At 39.5% G+C, this 24,082-nt stretch overlaps 1 protein-coding gene across 2 annotated transcripts in view; it reads left to right on the forward strand.

Moving 5' to 3' along the window:
- LOC121512044 (voltage-dependent R-type calcium channel subunit alpha-1E) overlaps positions 1–24,082 on the forward strand; it is an 87,577-nt gene that overhangs the window by 47,365 nt on the left and 16,130 nt on the right. Inside the window, exons 16-32 of one of the 2 annotated variants that reach the window (XM_041791024.1) lie at positions 1,118–1,185; positions 1,308–1,399; positions 5,074–5,931; positions 9,023–9,261; positions 10,881–10,992; positions 11,234–11,363; positions 11,843–11,902; positions 13,971–14,077; positions 14,280–14,291; positions 14,894–14,990; positions 19,270–19,430; positions 19,614–19,751; positions 20,249–20,450; positions 20,939–21,103; positions 23,042–23,152; positions 23,242–23,322; positions 23,471–23,656. In XM_041791024.1, the coding sequence (XP_041646958.1) occupies positions 1,118–1,185; positions 1,308–1,399; positions 5,074–5,931; positions 9,023–9,261; positions 10,881–10,992; positions 11,234–11,363; positions 11,843–11,902; positions 13,971–14,077; positions 14,280–14,291; positions 14,894–14,990; positions 19,270–19,430; positions 19,614–19,751; positions 20,249–20,450; positions 20,939–21,103; positions 23,042–23,152; positions 23,242–23,322; positions 23,471–23,656 (2,819 nt within the window). The remainder of the gene's footprint in view (positions 1–1,117; positions 1,186–1,307; positions 1,400–5,073; positions 5,932–9,022; positions 9,262–10,880; positions 10,993–11,233; positions 11,364–11,842; positions 11,903–13,970; positions 14,078–14,279; positions 14,292–14,893; positions 14,991–19,269; positions 19,431–19,613; positions 19,752–20,248; positions 20,451–20,938; positions 21,104–23,041; positions 23,153–23,241; positions 23,323–23,470; positions 23,657–24,082) is intronic. The other variant, XM_041791025.1, reaches the window with a different exon arrangement.

The raw sequence follows: 24,082 nt of genomic DNA on the forward strand, positions 1-24,082 counted from the left end.
GCTTTATGGAAAGCATGCCATGACCCCCCTTCACTCTCATGGCCCCCCTGGGCGTCCTTACCCCCATTTTAGGAACCACTGGCCTAGATTACCTAAATTATTTACTGTTATCACCAAATAGGAGCATATTTGCTTAAAGGGTGGGCAATTTCCACATCTAAAATCCCAGAGAGTGAGAGATCACAGACAACAGGGTACTTTTTTTTCTTTTACACAGGTCAGGTCGGGAATGGGAGCCTTTACAGGTCCAACCTTGGTTTTGGCCATCCAGGCCAGCACCAGGCCCATGCCCCATCTCTCCAGGTATCTTGCCAGTAGACCCCTCTACGAAGCACGTAGATGCCCACCGGCATCTGGACTAGCCCACTGGGTCCTGGGCACTTTATGCTGTAAGTTGGATCAGGCCAAGGAAAGCCTGGCAGGTGTCTGTAAAAGCCCAGCTGCCATTCTGTATCAAGTAGCTGACCCTTCCCATCCCCGCTCTCTTGAGCACATTAGCATTAGACACAGAGTCTCACCAACAATCCCTCAAAATGCCCCTGAAAGAAGTTGTCACAAGAGAGTCCAGTTGGCGCCTATGGATATCAGTCAACATCCAGGTCTCACAATAGTCTAGTAACACCAGGAGGACCAAGGACCTAAAGACTCTTTAATCCACATTCTCAGACACTGGGAATGCCGTACTGTCTTGCTCAGCAAACCCAGAGCCCCATGTAAGAGTTCAAGTCTGCGGTTGATGGATTATAGCCATAGTAGGTGAACTGCTCTACAACTTCCACACTCTCACCAATCATTGACACAGATTCGATGGCAGCATCCCAGGCATCCCCAAATTCCTGGATCTTTGTTTTGGCCCTGTTCTGGACATTGCCAAATAACACTCCAGACTTTGCTGCCCATGCTGCCCACACCATTATCCAGCCCCTACAGGTACTGAAGGGCAGAACAAATGAACATGCACATGTACACAAACAAATCAGAAAAACAAGAGGGGTATCACATTGTCACTAAAATTGATACATATCTAAGGTCCCTCACAGCAGATGAATGTGAAGATGGGTTTTTTTAGGTGTTCCTGATTGCACTCTGCCATCCTCCTTAACTTCGCTGTGACCAGACACGCTACTGAACGTCTTCTTGGCCATTGCTGTGGATAATCTTGCCAATGCACAAGAGCTCACCAAGGTAATAAGAGATGAACAGAAAAGATGTAAAATGAAACGTGTCTATTTTCTCTCCCCACATTATGTTGAATTATTAAAACCCATTGATGTCACAGTTCTGTCATCTTTGCCTCTTTTGATCAGGATGAAGAGGAAGCAGAGGCAGCATTCAACCAGAAGCATGCTCTCCAGAAGGCAAAGGAGGTTGGACCGTTGTCCTCCTTCATGTCTTCAGAGTAAGTGTTGCTCGTATCCACACTCTCCGCTTGACCTCACCCTCCTTTTCCTCTCCCTCTTCTCTTCCTTCCTCCAGGATTATCAGTATAGCTTAGCATGAGTATCCCAATGCTGATACGTATAGCAAGGCTATCTTTTGATTCAGTAAATTTAACTTAATACTTAAAAACCAAAACAGTTACATAAGGCTTATTTATACAGATTTTACAGATGTGGATTTGACAGCGCTCAGGGTTTGCTACTGTGAGACTTGTTGATATGTCTTTACAGAAGAGTCTACCATCTAGCCTCTGCCTGCTACCGGCACTGTCATTTATTCTGAATTGGAGCCTAATGTATGTCTCCATGGTTACTGGTTCCATTCCAGATGGGAGGTGCCTCTGTTGTTGTTATGGAGACAGGATAACTTAGTGTCCAAATTAACATGGCATCTTCTTTTATACTTGTATGCTTTTGATTTATGCAGTAACATTCTTGTTTTCTCAACGCTCAGGTTTCCAGCCTGCAAAATAGATCATTGTTTTTTTCTCAGGGAATGTTTTCACATTGTTGTTATAGTTGGTGAAAGTGCATGTGCATGCACAAGAGTGAGGACCTCTGGCATTGTGTGCACGCTGTGTAATGAGAAACATGCATCTGTTGCATGGGCATGTGGAAGATTCTTCAAGATAATAACAAAGTTATATACCCTCCTCTCTTGCTGTCTTTCTATTACTCTGGAAGCCTCACTGTTGCTCCCAAACTTCCTCCCTAAAAAAACAGAGACAGTGAGATGGAGATGTGTTTTAGTTTAAGTGTAGCCAGCTGAGGGTCAGGCTCCTGTCAAAGACCATAGAGGAGACGGGAATACCACGGGGTCGACTAGAACGCCTTAGGTATTCAGAGTGGACGCTCTGAACTTTTGAGGGTTTCTAGTCTCATCTCTCGATGTCAGCTATGAAACCCCTGGCGGTTCAGACCCTGCCGACCTTGGAGAAACTTGCACGACAGCATTTGCTCAGTAAGAAAAAGGATGCAGCATGTTGGAGGCTGATCATGATTTCAGCTTCATGTATCAAAGGAAGAAAAACAGAGATAACACACACAAAATGCTTTTATGGCCTATAAAATGACAGATACAGGGACTGAAACATCTGAAAAGTATTTGAGTGTGTTAAAGTCCCTGTAAAGTGAAATCCAAAATGTGTGTCTCAACAGACTAGATATGTTGGAATAAGGGTGCTGTTTTTATGCAAAAACACTGAGATCTATGTGTGACTTAGTTTTGGATTTAGACCATTAAAAAGTTTTTTCACCTCTTTACTGCCTTGTTTTAATTTGGTCAGGGCAACAGCCATAAACATCACCGGTGGCTATGGTGAATTGCCCTGCCCTCCTTACGCTTTGATATAAAATCACATAGCAGTTCATCTTAATACAGTCTTTTGTTAGCCAATGTCTTTGCCTTCATTGAAAGTTAACAGCCATCTACACTGTTCATTTTTAGATGAATTTCCCAAATCTATCAGTCTTCATGGCCTACAGGTCATTAAAAGTATCACAACATAGAGATTTGTGCCAGTAAATTTAAACCCGTAACTACAGTTTCTACCCTGTCACAGAGCCAGGCAGCTGCACTCTGAGGGAGAGGCTCACTGCCAGGGTACTTGACTATTTTTCACTTGAACCAGATGCAGCAGGAACAAACATTTTGCCTGCTGAAGGTGTGTTTTAATATATTTCTCTTGTCTTTAGTCCTGGTTGATTAAAAAAGTAGGTTGTGACTGTCTCTCTCCAAGCAGCCACAGTTCAATCCCGCTATCCGTAAGCACTGAAACACTAAAATTAGTAGTGCTTCTGATGATAGACATGTTCTGTTCATCATAAAAGCCTCCTATGCAAATCATCATTGAATACTTTTATTTTGAAGAGCAAAATTAGGAAATGGAGTTTTTTCAGCAGCAACTTAACAACAAAGATGTCTCATAAACGGGGGAGAGACTTAATTTCACATAACTTAGACAATGAGATATAAGGAATAACTGAAGAGTGAATGCAGGCTGAGAGAAACAGACTTTCTTTACCCTGTCTGCCTGTCATGACAAAATTGTGATTGTTTCTCTGGTGGCTTAAAAAAGAGAGTTGTAACATAGCAGCATAGAGGACAGATGATTCCTCCATTCAGGTTGGAGCATTGGAGCATTTCTTTATAATTTGGAAGATTGTGTTTCTTGTGAGTGGGCGTGGCTTTAGATAATTCAACCAACACGCCCACACCATCCTAGAGCAATTTTTTTTGTTTTTCATGTTTTTGAAGCTTAATTTTATAAACTTAGAGATGTTTTTCATGACTGAAATATGTTCTGGTGGTTCATAATACAGTGGCCTACCATGCAACAAATCTAAAATACAGATTTTTAAAAATCACTTTACAGGGACTTTAAGGGTTTCTCTTCCACTGTGGGGTCTGTAAACTCTCTTGACAACCGCGAATATATTGAGCTAATATTTATAAGGCTCAGGACTTATATTCGCTGCATTTACCACTGCTAGCATGTCCGACAAGAATGCTATTGTTCTGAGGTTGTTCAGGACTGCATCCCGATGTGGTGTTTTTTGCTCAGAGGGTATCTAAATATGCACACTTTTTCCTGTGTTCTCTGATGGAGCCCATCTCTTTGTTTCCTTCCTGTACCCATACTGCAGCTCAGATTGTCTAACATCTCTACCTGACTTTAAATGTCTTCTTATCAATGTTGCGCTTACTTATGTTTTTATGAATGTTTAAATGTGTCTAATACTGACACCATCCTGTTTGTCAATGTTTCGCTTGGCTCCAGTGGAGACACAGAGCAAACCAATCAGTTTTCAACATCTAAATTCACCCCGTTTTTTGTTAATTACTGACAAAGAATGGATGTGGAATTAAAAAAAATAATAATATCTTTATTTTAAAGAGCATTTTTCCAATTAGAAATGTGGACAAAGCAGTCATTTAACAGTCTACAAACAGTTGTTTTTTGCAGACGGTGTATTTGCTGTGTGTCTCCTGGCCTGTTTTGTCTCTGCTAGAAAAAGCACTAATGTCTTGTTTTCAACCAATCGCTCATTGATAACACGGACCACACAAGAGTCCACGCTCCAGTAAGTAACACTGTTCACTGTTCGGCTCTAAAACTGTCCCACGCTCATCCTGCAATGTGTTCTGTTCTCAGTCCGTCCTGTTCCTCCTACCTCTCCCATCCTATTCATTTCCACCTTTTTTATTCCACTGATTTCCCTGTGCATCATACTTCTTTTTTATTCAAGCCACATCACAGCTCACAGCTTGGTTTATTTATCACTGAACATCTTCATTGATCCAGTAAATGATTCATTTTGAGATGAAATCTCTCTGTTGAACATCAGCATATAGCAGCTGCTATGTATTGTTACATGCCTTTTTCTGCACCAGTATATATGTAAATGTTAATTTAGTTTTACTAACTAAGGGAAAATAAAGAGTAAAGTTTTGACTGCATCTTTTTGTGCAATGTACAGAATCCAAATAAAAAATAGTGTTGGCTCTGGATCAATTTATTACACACAAAGTTAAAGCGGATATTAATGCTAACAGTATATTTTAAATGAGTTTCAAACATGAAAAAAATCTCTGCTTTTGTGTACCAACATTTCTTTTTCTCTATCTTCTCAGGGGAAGCAGGAGGAGGCGGCCCTACCTGTACAGGAAGAGAGCCATCCACCGCAGCCGGCCCACCTACTCCTGCTCCCTGGAAGAGGCCCAGGGCAGTGTCAGGGAGGGCCGTCCACCCCCTCCACTCAACCCCTCTAACTCTTTCATGTCCAGGAGAGAGAGGAGAAAAAGGATGACCATGTCCGTGTGGGAGCAGAGAACCAGCCAGCTGCGGAGGCACCGCCAGATGTCCAGCCGTGAGATCCTGTTCAGCAGCCCGAGTGAAGAAAAGGATGGGCCACCTGCTTCCGGACGTCCTCTGTCACTGCACCGAAGGGCCATGGAGCACATGGCCTCTGGGAGTTTGAAACACTTCACAGACCCCTTAGCCTCTCCGGTGAAGAGTCAGGCTTTAGGTTCCTCCATGTCTGTGGATGCTGCCCTCTGTGGAGACATACCTGAACCGCCAATGTCGGTTCTGGTGCCAGAGTCATTGGATCCTACAAATGTGTCATCTGGTATTCCAGATCCCATCAAAGAGAGTGGAAAACTGGATGTAAACAAGAGTCACAACACCTTTAATGAACGCAGAAGCCCTAGGTTGAATGGCGAACGTCAGCACAGGGCGGTAAAGAAGTTTCGACCTCCTGATAACCTTGACGTACTGACTCCTGAGAAAGGCCATGGTGGGATGAGAGGTAGGAGGCATCACTGTGACCATCAGAGCGGCTCCAGAAGTCAGGGGTCTTCACCTGGAAATGGAAGCCACTTGACAAACATCCCACTCAGCCAAGAGAGCAAGAGAAACCCAGAGAAGGAGGAAGAGAAGGAAGCAGAGGTCAGAAAGGAGGAGGGGGAGTCCAAACCTGAAGAGAGCAGGTAGGACCATTAAACATGTTTTATCCGAAGAAGAGACAAAAATAAGATTTAAAAAATCTCTCTAGTCAGATTTTTCTGAGCGTGTTACATTTACGTTTTTAATACCAGTGGCTTTCACTGATCTTAAGTTGTTAAAAAAGACAGACGTGTCTTTTAATTGGACTTAAGTGATGATAATAGTAAAGGACTTTGTTGTAACCCAAGTTTTATCAATTAAACTCTACTTTTTCCACCCAAATTAGAGTCATGTGTGCTGCAGATTTGTATCAGCTTGTAAAGGCTGCATGTCTGTGTAGGCACTGACATAGCCATGTTTAGGCATTGGCATTAAGTTTTATGCTCTGTTTCTCTATGGTGGTTTATATGAAGGGTGAAAGTAACAAAAATTAAATGCTAAACGTGGAGGTGATAGAAACGCCTGTGAATTGAATAATGAAGTGATAAAAATTCATTTGAACCAAAAAAATAAGTGTTAACATATAAGTAAAGCTATATTTGATCACTTTTTTTTTAATTAGCGTTCCTGCAGATCCTTGAAAAGTATAGTCTTAAACTGCACACTTGAAAGTTAAGGCCATTAAAAGTCTTAAATAGTCTGATTTTGACTAGTCAGAGGTTTTACATTTTAGAAGGCACTTTGACCATGACATTTCATTTTCCAATCTTTGCATATAGCCAACCTTGTATGTTGGATGTTCTAAATTTCCTGGGGGAGACTCTCGCCAATTTTATCTGACTCACTGTGATTTAATAAACTCTGTACTGCTGTGAAACACTCGTCCAGTTCTTTCACACTTAAGCAACCAGGTTACCCACTTAAAAGTCCTTGCAGTCCACCCTTATTTCAACAGGTTGTCTGCTTTTTTATAGTTCAATTGCTCAGCACAACTGGGAAAAAGTGTTATGATGAATATCACCATATAGCATTTAGACAGAATAAAGGCTCTAAATGTGTCTGAAATCACCATAATTTGTGCTTTTGTGACCAAAACATTTCTCCTGCTCTTTATATTTTGACATTTCATGGGAAGGTCATTAAATAAGAAAACTCAGCCCATGCCTCTCATTCTCAACCGTTGAACGTGCAACAAGTGGTTTAAATTTGTCTCAGTTCAGGTCTTAAAAGGTCTTAAAAAGTCTTAACTTTGTTTTTTAAAATCATGTAGGAACTCTGTTAATTCATATGAGTTTTAATCACTTCCACTTTTATCGTTTAATTTTTGTTACTTTCACCCTCAATAGTTTTACTATGCTATACAGTAAAATACCTTGGTTTTTAAGGTTTAAAGGTGCAGTGTGTAGAAATTGGAATTTTAGCGACATCTAGCATTCAGATTTTAGAATGAGCCCATTGTCACCAAAACGTCACATCACTAAGCGACGAGAGCCTGTGCAGACCAAAAAGGATCGTGAGCCAGACATCATTTACAGCAGTGACGAGGTGAGGGTTTATTCATTCATTTTTGTAACCATTTTTATAAATTATAGGTCAGTCTTCTTCTCCGCCTGCCTTCCAGGTAGATTTCAGGATCGGCGGGCAGGTTCATATTTAAAAATCGCGTTTTGCTCTTTCTGTCCCCAAAACATTGCCGTAGACAACATGGCGGTTTGTTATGTCAGCCTCTGTGAGCGTGACCGGCGGTAATGTAAATTTAAAAAGCTTTTTTCTAATTTTGTAAAAAGAAATCAAAAGTTTTAAGGGGATGATTGTACACTTATTTTAACATACTTCACTTAAATGTATAAACATTATATCCCATTTATACCGTTTCTGTTCGGCGAAATGCTGCCAACTTCTACACACTGCACCTTTAAAGGTTTTACCAATCCTGAATATGCTTGCCAAATTAAAAATTATTTCCATTAATGTAGGGACATGCTTCAAAACAAGTTTCCACGTTCAAATCCTGGCAAAAGAGGCCCCTCTATGTGGAATTTGCACCTCATGGCTCAGTCAAAAGCCTTATTCAGACTGCCAGTTCAAGGCCAACGTTTATGCCCCTGTGACACCTTGCCGTCAGTATGAATGTCACAGAGGCGTAATGGTGGGACAAAGTAATCCTCCCTCTGTGCCGGCATCAGAGGTCAAATCAGGCATAGCCCGGGCTGTTTGCTTGTACCCCATGCCTCTGTACCTTTATGTGAAATCACAGATACCAACATTACAGTACTGCAGAATGAATACAGATGTACAAAGCTAGAATAATGGCAGAATTTGTCAGGGCAATGTTATGAAATCACAAGGTTATAGAAAAATTATGAGGTTAGTTGGTGATTCTTAATTCCCATAAGTGTGAGTCAGTCTGGTTAGATATCCCCACTTCTCGCCCATTGACAGTTGAGATTTTCTCCAGCCCAGGCAACCCCAAACACACAGATAATGACTAAATAGATGAATAATGGAAGAGGAGATGTTATTGGACCTCAGACCTGATTCTGCCCTTCATAGCTCACTCAGACTTCCTTCTTTATTGCATTTAGGCTGCATTTTTTTGTTTACATCATTTGCTTTCAGTGCCTCCAAGACAGGGAAAGGAACTTTTGAGGCTTTTTGACAGAAGCTTGCAAAAAAAAGTAAAAGCCAACCCCTCCAATCTTTATTGAAATTGCAATAATGAGGTTTCTTAAAATAAATTGCCTTCCTTAGCTTTCAATGGATAGTCAACAGTAGAGAAATGACTGAAATGAGGAAAGAGAGAAGGGAAACAACCTGCAGTTTTGAGCAGGCACTCCTTATTGTCAACCAACAACTGTCAGAATAAATAAATAAAGGTGTCACTAAGTTTGATGCTGTGGCAGACAGTATTCAATATATTGGTACTAAATTTCTGACAGGGGCTTAAACTGTTGTCTTATTAGGTCTCACAGTTTTCCTCTCTGTCACTCTTTTACATTATTGTTCTATTTTTGGGGCTGTGACTGTCACAAGTATCACAACATGTCCTCACTTTCTCCCTGTGCAGTGCTGAGTAGCCCAAGAACTGAAATTCTCCTCAGAGACTATCACCCAGGTCCCAATCTGGCTGATTTCAACACTGATTTTTGTGCTTCTGAGTATGAAATCCTTCTAAAGCCTCATCTGTATTTCCAGACAGGGTGAAAAAAGTGAAGGAGATGGTGGGAATTCTCCAGAAATTCTCACAGTTGATCAGTGTCCTCAGACACAGGAAGAACCTCCTCAGCAGACAGAGCAGCCTCCTCCTGCCATCCCAGAGAGCACCAGGGAGGAGGAAGAGACTGAGCAGGAGCACGAGAAAACTCAGCTCAGCTCTAGCGTGATCATTGACATGCCTAATGTACAGTCATCTCTGGAGCTCTCCACGATCACAGGTAACTAAGATCATATCCTTAAACTTTAATAGGGCACTCATTGAAATACTTGGAAATTTAAGCCCTAGAATATTATGGACATCCCAGCATTTTTTTACTTTTGTCACTTATGTGGCAGGGCCCTGTCTTCTCTGGCTTAGGGCAAACCTAAAGATAATAAAATTATGAAGAGAATATGTTAATTTTGGGGCAGGGGCACAATTTTTGAGATTATAAATTCATATATTTACAAAAAAAACGAAGAATTGGGGACTTTAAAATGTCAGAAATGTACGAAAAAAGAAACTCACAGTTTCCAAGCTGAAAAGGTCTCAAATTTTCACATTGAAAACCAGAAAGATTTGTAGATTTTCAAACCATACATTTATAGCAGTTTAGAGTTGAGAATTCACAAGAAACCAAACTGAATACAGTGGTTGGATTTTTGACTTTTGAATCTAAAAAATGTCTGTTTTGGTTGATGTACATTTAAGACATTTAAAGTAAAAAATCAACTTTTCTTGCATAAATTGTGAAATAACCTCACTGTTAGTCTAAAAAGATTTTATTCTTGAAAACAAAAAGATCATATTTATAATTTATATATAAGAGTGGCCCTAATGCACCATTGCAATATTGGGTAGTTTATACATAGGTCTTTTTTCAGGAACAAGGGCATGTAGGTCTATTTGATTCAGATTTTGTCAATTAAAATTGATGTGCACTTTCCAAGTGGATAATGGGGGGCGGGGGGCTTAGCTTTTCTTAAATACGAGTAGGGGCGGCCCTATGGAAAAAGGTTTGGAAACACTGCTATAGAATACAAATGAGTTAGTTGTCAGGAAAATACCCTTAGTTTGGTTTGCTAGATACGTTAGCCATATGTTTTAATAAAGACAGCGTTTTACACCCCTAGTTTGGTGTATGTCCAAATATTGTTCCTTTATTTTTCACTCTGAAAATTTCATCATCGCTAGAAATCCATCCATCCATTTTCTATACCCCTTATCCCTTTGGGAGTCGCATAGGGGCTGTAGCCTATCCCAGATATCATTTGACGAGAGGCAGGGTACACCCTGAACTGGCTACAAGTCAGTTACAGAGTTGACATATAGAGACAGACAGCCAGGCACTCTCACATGGACCACTACTGATTGGTTGGATGGTGTGATGTCACTCTTTGGGACATTGACTTATCTCCAGTTATTGGCTGAGAAAAATCATGCTGGTTTTACTATATCACAGAGAGTTGGGGGAGGCCTCGAAGGAAGTCTCACTGTGACCATATATGGTTCCTTGCCCCATAAAGGGTTAACTACTCATCAGTGTGCAGCCTTACTACTGCTGGTTTTAGATTTACTTCAGATGGGAAATAGGTAGTGCGGTTCCACATTTCATATCAGCTGCACCTTGGATAAATTGTTGCCTCCACAGTTCAGGCATTTTGGGAGTCAGTGACTCATGTCATCTTTAAGCTAGCCCCCTTATTTCTCTGATTCTTCTTACCACTGCTTGCCTCGATCTATTCTCAGCAGATATTTTTTAGCCTTGTAAAGACTGAGCTTGTAGGTTTTTTGAGGCTTCTTGTAAGGCAACTGTTCTTCATCTCCTCCTCTCCTCTTTTTCCTGTCCCTCTTCAGTAAATAACAAAGACTCTGAAACGTGTAAATCAGAAAAGGAGGAGGCAGAGGAGACAAAGCCTGTGAACACTGTGATTCCAGACAGCATGTTTATCTTCAAACCTGACAACCCGTAAGTTATAACCATTCTCCTCTCCCCCTAGAAATCAGGATGGTTTTTCTTATTATAATGGCTATAGTATTCATTTATAGACACTCACAGTTTTGACTTGTTCAGAATGTAATCTTTAATATTCTCAGAGTTTGCATTTGTGTTAAACCCTGCAGCCTGCAGATGATAAGCTTTCACTGTGTCACTTTGTGGTTTCTGACCTTTGTGTCACATCTTTACTCCACCATCTGCTCTCCTTCAGGGTGCGCAGAGTGTGTCACTACGTGGTCAACCTCAGGTACTTTGAAATGTCCATCCTGCTGGTCATAGCTGCCAGCAGTATAGCACTAGCTGCTGAGGACCCGGTAGCCACCTCCTCTGACTGGAACAAGGTTTGTGCCGCCTCTTCACACTCATCAGCCCTCTGACAGATACAGTATAAATTACTTCATAGGAGTGTAAATCATTGCTGCTTCTACCATCGCTTGAATCAATCTTGAGATACAATTTCAATCACTTTTTATCTGTGCCATGGGTCTAATAGCTCTCTTCATCTACACTAAAATGTGAACACTCCAGTAAGATACACATTTCTAACAGCTAGCTCCTTCAATTGTTTCACACAGACTTTTGGTGGAACTTGATGGGGGGCAGTTTAATCCTTGATGAGTTAGGAAATGAAGTCTGAGTCACACTCAGCATGGATGCTGATAAGAAGAAATGTTTTAAGTTGTGTTACCATCATTTCAAGTTTATGAAATTGAATAGTGCCATTGATTGTGTATCATTCTATAGTTAGACATATTATTGTTATGCATGTTACGTGTGTAATGTGTATGATGTGTGTTCCTCTGTTTTTCACTCGTTGCAGGTTCTGCGATACTTTGATTATGTTTTTACAGGAGTCTTCACTTTTGAAATGGTTATTAAGGTGAGATCATAATTATACCTGACTGTTTGGGGACTGATTGCAAGAATTGGTAGTAAAACTCAAATTGAACTTTTTGAAGTGTTTAATTATTCACCCAGAAAGCCTCTGTGTTAGGCTCTATTTTATTATGTGAGCTTCAGCTACCGCCTACTAGCTCTTCCACCTAGGCTTATCAGAACAGCAGTTTGGGTCTGCAGGCTTCATCAGAGGAAAACAAAAATAACTAGGCTAAAATTAATCATTTCACCTCAGTTTTGCACTTCAGCAGCTGACACAGAGTTTTCAGAAGGTAAACAGATCATGCCAAGCTTGTCTAATTATTTGCCATTAGAAGACAGCTATAGCTAAATATCAGCTTACTTGGATGTCAAATTTCCTGTCAGCACTCAAGGTCGGGGTCAGTTTCTCCAATTTATCTTCATAAAGTTTAAGAACGTCTGTAAAACGCCAGCGTTCAGTAAGGCGGGGAACTCTGGATGGGGAGTGATGCAGGCTGTAGGTGTCCGTTAGTTATTATCCTTGATCAGAAATGTCCTGAGAAAGTGTTGTAGCCCCACTCATGACAACAGTAGCTGTAGTGGGTATTAGCTCACAGTTTCTACACCTATACCAGCAGGTAAATTAGGAACTCTCCTGCGAACAGTCTCCACTAAAGTTTCTCTCCCCTTTTTACTGAGTCTTCATCTGTAGAAGTTCCTATGTGTACTTGATTCATAAAAGTATTCCCTCATATCCACAGTGAATGGCACATCTTTATCATTTGAGTCAAAATCACTCTTTTTGTGTTGTTATAGCTTAGTGTGTTGTTTCCTCTGACAAAGTAGACCTGCAGACCCAAGCAGCTGTTCAGATCCACTCAGGTGGAAGAGCATGTAGCTGGTAACTGAAGCTCAAGTTTTTTTTTATTCATACAAAAGAAAGAAGATTGAAATAAGGCAAAGGAAAACTGTACATATGAAATGCACATGTGGAACAAAACAAAATCCTTAGGGCTTATAAGACGGTCCCACCTAACATTAAGACATTTGAGAGGTCCTATCAGATAATACCAGCAAATTCATATACTCATAAAGTCTAAAGCAGACGGATAATACAATTTACAGGCAAACAATTCATTTTGGTACTATAACAGCATGCATTTAAACATTGCTGTATGCAGTGAAAAGCTTGTGAGCACTAAAACAACAGTTTTTAATCGCAATTAATCTCAGAATTTCTTTGGTTAATTGTGATAAATTTCTGCCTTTTTTGGATACAGATCTGGTTTTATCTTGAAAGAAGATTGAAAAAGTTCAGATAGATTAAAAAGTGTGACAAACAGTTAATGGTGGAAAAGGGTAATTGTTATGGATTGAAAATAAAGAAGGGAAACAAAGGTAAAAGTTTGATATGACATGGTGCAGATGACTTTGTACTTGCCTACTAAGCTGTCTGTGAGGTTTGTTTTAAAGTGAAACGAGGCATTCAGGAGCAGCTAATTTTTTCATCACTTTGGCTGCGAGAGGGGCTGCAGTGGTTTTACTGAAGTGTGCTGAAAGGGAAAGTAAAGCATACTATATTAAAAAAAAAATGGTCTTGTCTCTGAGAGCTGTTAGCTAAATGTCCACTGGCTGTTTCTCTCATAGGCTAAGCCTGCCTTACCATACATTTATTTCAAAGCAAAATGTACTACAGTAAGCAACTTTAGAAAGGAAGTTATAGACCCTTTTGTCTTTTTTGGTTGTCAAAAGGAAAACAGTTTTGACTTGAAGTTTCAAGCTGTTGTAGTTTGTGAACCATGTTATAAATGTAATGTATACTGTTGACCCTTCATATTCAGCTCAGTTTGTTCAAGTAATTATTTACCAACTTTTTAGATTTATTGTGCAGCTAAGCGTGGAGGTCCGAACTCTGTGGTTGGTAACTACCTTTCCCTGTCAGCTTTGTTATTCCCTACGCCCATTAAATTCATCCTGATGAGGAGCTTGATTCTAAAATTTAGGACATTGAAATGATATGCTTAGATATTGATTCAGATTTGTGTGTTTCTTTAATTGAATAGCTTTGTCTTGTTTTGTCATGTCTTCAGATGATAGACCAGGGTCTGATCCTCCATGATGGCTCATACTTCAGGGACCTGTGGAACATCCTTGACTTCATCGTTGTTGTGGGAGCGTTGGTCGCCTTTGCTCTCTCGTCAGTCCTGTCATTTATTTTTATTATAAACAGCAACTAGTAAACAGCATATTCATTAACTGTCTTTAAATCGGATGTGGATTAGATTTTATGTGTTAAATGTTGACTTTATGCCTTCATCTTTTCCATTACATTTCAATACATGTCCCTGTTTCCTGTTTGCCGTCTCTGTGGATAATATCTCTGTGGGACTGACCACCAGCAATGTGATGGGGTAAAACTAAAATAAAATCTTCTACCTAGATATGCCGTCTTCTAGATATACCACATTTAGATGTGTATCATTAGAAGTACTTGTCAGATTACACAGACTGAATGGCAGGGGTGTCCAAACTTTTTCTACGGAGGGGCCACATACAGAAAAAGAAAAGGATAAAGAGCCTATTTTGATATACCTCACCTTTAGCTCTTCACGTTTGTAAAACCAATCCAATGTATGTTACTTAAAGAGAGAAAACAGCCTACTTCATAGCTTTCTATTATATTAACCTGTTAAGAAGCCACTATCCTCCTGTCTTGATTTTGACTGTTCCCTGCAAATTCATAATTTGCATATAACCAGATTTAAAATTCACTTAGTCACTAAGTACCACATAGTGGCTAAAGTGCAGTAAAGTCAAGCACAAGCTTCATGTTTTGATGCAGGTCATATTTAATTTATTTTCTAAATTTGCTGGGGGCCTATTAAATATGGACCATGGGTCACAGTTGGTCACAGTAGTTTTGACACCCCTCCTGTATGTAGAAGAAAAAGTAAACCTAGGAATGTGAAATAAAGTGTTCATGCTCAAACTCTAACATTTTGTTTCTCAACAGAAACAACAAAGGCCGAGACATAAAGACCATCAAATCTCTGAGAGTGTTACGAGTCCTCAGGCCACTCAAGACCATAAAGAGACTTCCTAAACTGAAGGTCAGGGAAGCTTTTGATTTATACTAGTGTTATTTGTTTGTTTGTCTCTATCATTGAATAGAATGATATAACAAGTCTTCACTCACTGCCCTCTCAGATAGAAAAATACAAATTGGCTTTAATCTATAATTCATTCAAAGCTGTGCGTTTACATTGTGAAAGCAGTGACAAAGCGAGTAAACAGATGAGGCGATGAGCCATGAGGTGATAAATAGTGAGCATCAGTAACCACATGCATTTGTTTCACACATCCATCTGGAAAACCTTCAATACTAAGCGTTTGGGAAAGGAGAGAGGATTTGAATAAAACTCGAAGTGTGATTGGATGAGCGTTCAGTCTGTCACATCCTTATGGGACAATCAGAGCAACACATGATGTAGCTGCAACCGAGGTGCGCGTGTGCAGCTACCGAGGAATAGTGTGAACCATGGAAACTATTGACATGTCAGTACACGACTTTTGGCGTTTTTGAAAAGAAAACAACTCACTGCTGTTCTTTTTTCTTCTTTTAACAAAGAAATGTCATGAAGTTCCGATAAAACTGTTGCTTTAGTAGCATCCACACTAATGTCTTCTGCCACAACGGCACCGGCCTCTTGTTGCTGCTTGCTTACATCCCGCGCCCGAAATTACTACCCCTTGTCGCTTATTGGTCCTGTCACTTTCTAACTGGGCCCAAACGGTTCAGATGGTAGCTTTGCAAGATGGATTCGCCAGTGAGAAACACGGAAACAGGCATATCCATCTGCTTTGCAAGGTTAGAGCATCAGGGCATGAAGACTTGTTGTCAGGGCTCAGATCCTGAAACCTTGCACGTAGTCTGTCTGCAAGGAGAAAACAAAACGAAAAGAAGGAGGAGAGGTGGGACATTTAAAAGCATTAATCTAATGCATATGAGGCTGGAAACTAAGGCTGAGAAGAGGCAGAGGACACAGAGGAGAGACCTTGAGAAAACAAACAAGCATAAAGGAGGAGAAGTTAGGGTGAAGACAGGGAATTATTCCCCCTCAGAAGCAAGACAGCTGAGTGCCCTAACAGGAAGTCATCTTGTGGTCCCAACTAGTAACATCCACATCCAACATTTCTGGCCAGTATTTTAAGATTATATTTGTATTCTATTCATTGAATTTATTATTTTCTGTTTACTGAGAGAGGGAGTGAAATCTGTCATTATGTAAGCAAAATACATTTTTTTGTTTGTAATAATTACTTTTTGGATAATCAACCTTTGTATCACACACCATTCAAGTCAAGATCTTCATTTCTCATATGCCTGTACAATTAAACAGAAATGCAATGACTGTATCACAGACCATGCAAGAACACATATACAGCAAAAATTGTGCGTATAGCATATGCACAGCAAAAATCAATTAAATAGTATTAGTTCAGGCAGGCCACAGAGTCAAGTGCAGCCATATAATTGAGATCAGCTGATCTCACACACATCCTCATCAGCTGACGGCTAGCTGATTTGCTGAAGTGTGCTTATTGGCTGATCGTACCCATGCTGCCATATTAACTGCTCTAGCCTGGCTATGCTTTGCTGCTCACGCTGAAAGCTTTTGCCATCCTCCTCCGCCCCAGCTCCTTCTTTATTCTGCTTCTGTCTTTATTAGTGTCATTCTGTTGTCAATGATGCCTGCTCTCCTCCGGGTTTTTGCCAATATTCTCTTTACCTCATGCTTTCCTTGTGACTCTAGAAAGGCAGGAACATGAGCTGTTCCCACTTGATGCTTTTCATGTAGGCTTATGGAAGGGCAGGGGGATCCTAGACTAGCCAAACTGCCAAATATAGATAACTAACAAAATGCCAGGTAAAGGATCCACAAGCAGACTCAGGGAAAAAGTCAAAATCTGTTTAATCAAAGTAATAGTCCGTTACACAGGAGGTCAGTCAGATCAGGCAAAGGTACAAAAACAGCAGGCAAAATTCGGAGATCAAATAACTAAAACTGGGTCAAAGCACAAGGATTCTATCAGGAAAATAAGGCTCAAAGGAAATGCACATGGGGAGTAATACAAGAGGATCTCGCCCAGAAGGAAGGGAGTGAATGGTATATATATACACAAGGAGGGGGAAGACAGCCCAGACGAGGATCACCAGATGGAGACACTCAGACAGTTACACAGGTGAAACACATGCGGTGACTGCAGGTGCGGGGAACAGGTAGGGATGGGTAGGAAGGAGTGATCTGGAAGAGAGACACAAGATAATTGTACAAAATAAAACAGGAAATGACAAGACTGAGAAACACGAGGAAAAGATAAAAGAAGACTTAACTAAGTCAACCAGGGGACAGGAAAATAACGACAATGTAAGTGCAAAAAAGGAAAATATTTATTACTGCATATCGTGTGTTACTTGATAAAGTGATTTATACTCAAATCTTAGCAAGCTCATTTTTTAACTCCTAGTCAAAATGTAATATCATGCCTCATATAAACCACATTTATCACTCTAGCCCAGACAAACAACTAAGTTTAAGATTTCAAAATAAAATAAAAAGCCATCGATAACAAGTTCTTTAAATATTAACCTTGCAAAGCTTTAATCAGAAGTGTTTGTGCCAGGTCTGAGGATGGTGGTTTAGGTGTGCTTCAAATTGGTAAACAATGGGTGCAGCCAAAGAAGCCTTTAGCTTGGATATTAGGATAATTGTCATCAGAACTGGACAACATTTTCTGAGTGAAAGAAGAGAAAAGAACCACACTGAAAGCCTTTCTTAGTGGAAAAATGTTTTTGCTCTTCATCAAGCTGGCTTTCTCTTGAGTTTGATTCATCAGTTGGCTACACTGATGGCGAACAAAAATAATGGCTACTTGTCAAGCTCATGTTATGGAGTTCATCCACCTGGGCTGCGCATGCCCACCAGGGTTGGGAATTAACTTTTTATGCCACCCTGTCACAGTAGCTGGTGGATTAAAAAATCTACCAGCTGTGCACATGTTTTTACCAGCCACTTAATTTTTAATGAGCAGCATAAGGTAATGTGGTATAGTACAACATTGAGGCTTATAGTATTCAAGTTAAAGGCTGTTTAACAAATGGAAACATTTCAACCATTAAAGACAATACTTGCACGCTGTCTTTCTTGTTCGTAAACAAAAAAAAGTTTACTTCTTTGTTATTTTGAGACTGGTTAATGTTTCCATTGCAGTCAGGTTCTCAAATGCAGGTTTAACTGCTCCTTTTTGCTCATTTACAAGTCAAGCACTTTATAATCCCTTGTTTTAAAAGTCCTATACAAATAAAGTTATTATATTGGGTGAATTGTCACACTCATTAAGGTTATGCTAGAATGAGTGAGTTGAGTTATTTTGTTGTATGTGTATATATATATTTACATATATATATACAGTGCTTAACAAATTTATTAGACTACCTGTCATATTTGTCTCAAAAACCATCCAGCATCATGAAGTGCCTTAATGCGGACTCTTTCATTTTCAGTGAGCTCTCCACGTTTTACCATTTCAAACAGGAATGAGGGATTTCACACTGAATTCACCCAAATTTGAGCCAGCTCACTGGGCTTCTCTGAGAAGTCAGAAATTAATCAAGCATAACATTCAACCACTAAAACTCATTTTTCTATTCAGGAATGCAAGTAAATAACTATAATTTGACATATTAATCAAGAAATACTACTAGTTCCTAGTAGGATTAAGCAAAATGCTGGGATTCTGCTAATGCTGTTTAATGATACAAAATAACTCGTTTTTGTTTGTTTGTTTGTTTGTTTTTCTTACTTGCCCCAGTGGCTGGTAGCAACAGGAAGTGATGCCTTACACTCCCCGTGTCAGTGCTACCCAGGCCTCAGTGTTGATTGGCCAGTAGTTGTGACATCAAGGCGGTCAGATAGTGTTGCGTGTAGGACGTTTGGTAAGACTGCAGAGAATGAAATCAAGTTAAGGGGAAAACACACCCTGCAGTGGAGCCAAAGAAGCACACTTTTGAATTATTGATTTTGACCGGTAATTGAACACCTAAAAATGTCAGTGTTAAATTACAGTATATGCATATATTTACCTTCATATCTACTTTTGACAGAGAATCAGAACTGGAGGAAATTTTGGCATTTAAACAAGACGATGAGATTTTAGCATCGCTCAATAAAAATTGACTCAAGTCCTTAATGTTTGATTCTGACACTAATACAAATGTTTACTCTTCATTCATGGACACATCAGCAAATGAAATGTGAAACACAGTAAAGGCGCATAGTCTCTGATGTCACCTCATGTGTTTCCTCTGGTGTGTCTTATTTCCTTTAGGCGGTGTTCGACTGTGTGGTGACATCTCTGAAAAATGTCTTCAACATTCTGATCGTCTATAAGCTCTTCATGTTCATCTTTGCTGTAATCGCTGTGCAGCTCTTCAAGGGGAAGTTTTTCTACTGTACTGACAGCTCCAAGACGACGGAGAAAGACTGCCAGTAATTATTTTTGTTTTCCTTTATTTTATTTTTTTCTGTAGATCTCTCTTCTCTGCTTTTCTCTTCTCTGATTCTTAACATCTTTTTTGAACCTCATTCACTTTTTTGTTGTCATTTAGTTTATCTCTTTCTTTCTCACTGTTTTTGTAACTTTTTATACCTCTTCTCCTCTGTCACTTTCAGAGGTTACTACATCGACTATGGAAAGGACAAGAAGGAGATGAAGAGAAGAGACTGGAAAAGACACGAGTTTCACTATGACAACATTGTCTGGGCTCTGCTAACTCTCTTTACGGTGTCCACGGGAGAGGGGTGGCCTCAGTGAGTCGACAAATACCAGTGCTGATCCTGGTGCAGGATAAGGGAAAATCCAGAAGACGCTTTCCTTTATTTCATTTTAATCCTGCAGTTTCATTTCCTCTTATGAGCAGTTTAACCTTGTAATGTGTTGTTTGTTTTGATTATTTTCTCATTTAACTCACAATAAGGTTAAACCAACACTTACTGATAATGTTTTTGGTCTAGCACTGCATGAAGGCCACTAAGTTGCCGCTGTTAAGGAAATAAATCAAAAAGAGATCCTCTTGCAAATGGCAAATTAACATTTCATTCCCATATAACGGAACCCTAAACTAATACCTGCCGTCACAAGTCTTTTGTTTGAACTTTACAACTTTGTACAACTTTTGCAGAAAAAAGGCCTGTTTTTCTATATGCTCTTCTTAAAACAAAGTATACCAAAGTTTTGATTGGGATTGCTTTTCAGCAGTCAAATCTCATTTATAGGGTTTATTAGTATCATTCCTCTGTTCTTTCAGGGTTTTGCAGCACTCAGTAGATGTGACAGAGGAAGACAGAGGTCCGAGCCATGGCAACAGGATGGAGATGTCTATTTTCTATGTCATCTACTTTGTCGTCTTTCCTTTCTTCTTTGTCAACATCTTCGTGGCTCTCATCATCATCACCTTCCAGGAACAAGGAGATAAGATGATGGAAGAGTGCAGCCTGGAGAAGAACGAGGTTAGTGGAACTGTTATTTCTTTATTGTAGTGGGTGAGCATCATTTTGATTTTTAAAGATGCTAATGATGCTAATGTTCTAGTAAAGAGGTTCTCCTACTGTCAGTATTTAGTAGAGTTTAGTCACAATCAATCAAAGAAGCCTCTTGAAAAGCACTTATCCAGAAGGTTTTTTTCCTTAATTATTCTCTTTTGAAGTTTCTTTTTTACACTTAAATAAGTTACTGAATTTCCATCTGCCTTTTTTCTCTAAGTTATTACTAGATAAAAAAAAAGCCACATGCTTATTGTCAAATATTTGAGACCTGTATTGATAAAATATACTCTGACTAACTCTAACTGTGCAGATTGTCTTTGAAAATATCCTAATTGCATTTCTTGTTAGAAATGTTTTTTATTTAGTTTGGAACCAACAAAGAAAAAACATAATATAAAACAGCTCGACATCTTACATGAATGTCATCTTTGTCTCCTTTCCTCATATTTCAGAGAGCATGCATAGACTTTGCCATCAGTGCAAAGCCCCTGACTCGTTACATGCCCCAGAACCGGCACACGTTCCAGTACCGCCTGTGGCATTTTGTGGTGTCACCCTCTTTTGAGTACACTGTCTTGGCCATGATTGCCCTCAACACTATTGTACTGATGATGAAGGTGAGAAAGATTTGAATTATTTATTTATCTATTTCATTGAATGAAAAACAACAAAAAGGAAGAGTCCATCCATCAATCATCTACACCACTTATCCTACTGAGGGTTGTGATGTGCTGTAGCTTGAGCAAGATGCAGACGCAGAGGGACGAACAAGCTGCCTAACACACCTACAGGCAATTTAGAGTCACCAGTTAATCTAACAAGAATGTCTTTGGTCTGTGGGAGGAAGTTGGGGCACTGAAGTTACTCATGAACAGGGAAAACATGCAAACTTGAAAAAAGGCCCTGTCCAACCTAGATTCAAACCAGGAACCATCTTGCTGTGAGGCAACAGTACCATGCAGTCCATGAAGACTCTTATATACAATTTAATCTCAAATCCATGATATTATCAGCATGATATCATTGTGTTTAGTTTCTACATCAGCTGAAGTCATCTTTTTTTCTGCATTCCTTAAACTTAAAAGTGTGTTTTAAGAACTGAAATTTTAGGTCTGAACTAAATTTATTTATCACTATTAGTATCAGTTTTGGCAAAATGATTTGTGAATATTGCTATATCAGATATTAAAATGTAATATGATTATGATTACTTGTATATATAAGCTGCCTTTCTTTTACAAGTCATTTTCCCAGTTCAAAGTGCTGTTTAAAGCCATAATATGTACATCCCTGTGTCTTTTCACCTTCATTATGCTTCATTTAACATCGCAGAAACATTAAAGTGGAACATAGTGATCTCCCCTCTGTGCTGGGTGCATATGATATCAGTATTACAGAGACAAAAACAGGATCAGCCAAGCCAGCCTTGTGTGTGAATTATTGCATGTCTGATTGTATGTATATGGAGCTTTCTCTGAGCCCTTTTGTCATCCCACAACACAGAATTTATGATTTGATGAACAGCAACAGGTAATATAAGTATAATGTCTCAAAGCACTTCAGTATTGTGTTGTCTCATAAATGCAGCTCTAAAAAAAACTATTAATTAAGGAAGCACACAACATAACTTAGAATTGCTGCAGGTTAACACAGGGACTCTCATCCCACTATTTCTCCATATGTTGCAATTCCTTTATACCATTCAAAGAAAATCAAAAAATCATTTACCTGTCACCATTACCTGAACCACTGATCTAGATATTAATAAATATAACTTTGATTTCAGTTTTATAACTTCATGAAGATAAACTCAACCTTCTGATTTACAAAATAGAAAACAGACTGAAAAAATATGCAAATGCTCATCTAGTATGATCAGAATGAAAGAGCAAGTAATGAGACCTTTTATAACTTAATGTCTTCTGTATCTTTCAATAATTACAGAAAATATCATCTATTTTCCCCTCATTCCTTGTAGAAAAGGCAAACCTTGTGGCATCTTTCAGTGACATTGACTTTCGGCTTTTTAAGCTTTTAAAATACACCAAAATTTGTCCCTTCAAAGTAGAAATATGGACCTGAGGAAAGAGATGTGTCCTTTTAGACACCCCCCCCCAACTTACAACACCATTCACATTTGATTAGTTTATGTTTTATGCTTGTTCCAGCCTTCTCTCACCAGTATTTATTTGTCATGTTGGCCTTTTCCAGGGCTGTACAGGTTGGTCAGATAGTCAGACAGACAGGCGCTGGGTGACTCAGTCTGTATTAAATATTGATCCATAATGTCCAGAGGCTGCTATTTAGCATGACCTCATTAACTGTGGCTGCCGCCCCCAGAAGAATGACTCCTTTTATAGTGCCGCCGATGAGAGGTGCAGAGACTGAGCGACTATTTATGGGTCTGCAGGAATCTTCCATCAACCTGTAGATCTGCAGGGAGCTGAAGTTCACGCTGATATCAGACTGGTGTCAAACACTGCCATGACCTTTTTTAATCCTGCTCACACTACACATTTCATGCTGTTTAACCGCTGCTGCCTTTCTGTTTTCAGTATTACTCTGCCCCTCCGGCATATGAGGCCGTACTGAAGCACCTGAACACAGCTTTCACTGTTCTCTTCTCTGTCGAATGCGTTCTCAAGATCATGGCGTTCGGCTTTCTGGTGAGATAAAACGGACACATAGAGCAGCCCAAATGTGTGCTCACAACCCCCTTTAGAAATGTCTGAAAGCATCTGTGCTGTTTCTGCAGAACTACTTCAGAGACACGTGGAACATTTTCGACTTCATCACTGTGCTGGGAAGCATCACAGAGATTATTGTGGACCTGCAGGTAATTGGAAAATAATGAAGTATCAACAGGCTCTGAAGAGCTGCATGTTTGAAATAGCACTGTATTCATGTGCATTAGAAGGTTTTATCTTAAAAAAATCACTTGTTTTATAAGAGTTTGGTTCCCCCCTCCTGTGTCTGTGTGCCAGTTTGTTGATACGTTCAACATGAGCTTCTTAAAGCTGTTCAGAGCGGCTCGTCTCATCAAACTGCTGAGGCAAGGTTACACCATCCGGATCCTTCTGTGGACCTTCGTTCAGTCCTTCAAAGCTTTGCCTTATGTCTGCCTACTCATCGCCATGCTCTTCTTCATCTACGCTATCATTGGGATGCAGGTTAGAAAAGACAAATGCTTCATTTATTTCTGTTGCTAAACAGATGGTGATAAACAAATTTTCCTCAAATCCATACTTGATTGTTATTTATATGTTATTATTTAGTTATTAGTTATTTATTATTAGTTTAGTTATTATTAGTTATTATCCCAAAAATCTAATTTCTCTTGGTAGAAGTCTTGAGTCTTGGCTTTGAGAACATTTACAAGTCATTTTTTCTTCCTGCATTGACAGTTTTTTGTTTTTTTTTTTGTTTTTTTTTGTTCTTTGTTTCTTTACCAAAAACAAGTTATCCAGGCCTTAGTTTTTGTTTGTAAGTCTAAGAATGAGAGTTTGGATTTGTTGGATGAATGTAGCTTATACAGGGTTTAATATTGAATTTTTGCAATGTAGAAGCAAAAACAGTGGCAATGTTTCATCTCATAT

Source organism: Cheilinus undulatus, linkage group 7, assembly GCF_018320785.1.
Source record: "Cheilinus undulatus linkage group 7, ASM1832078v1, whole genome shotgun sequence".
NCBI classification, from domain to species: Eukaryota; Metazoa; Chordata; class Actinopteri; order Labriformes; family Labridae; genus Cheilinus; species Cheilinus undulatus.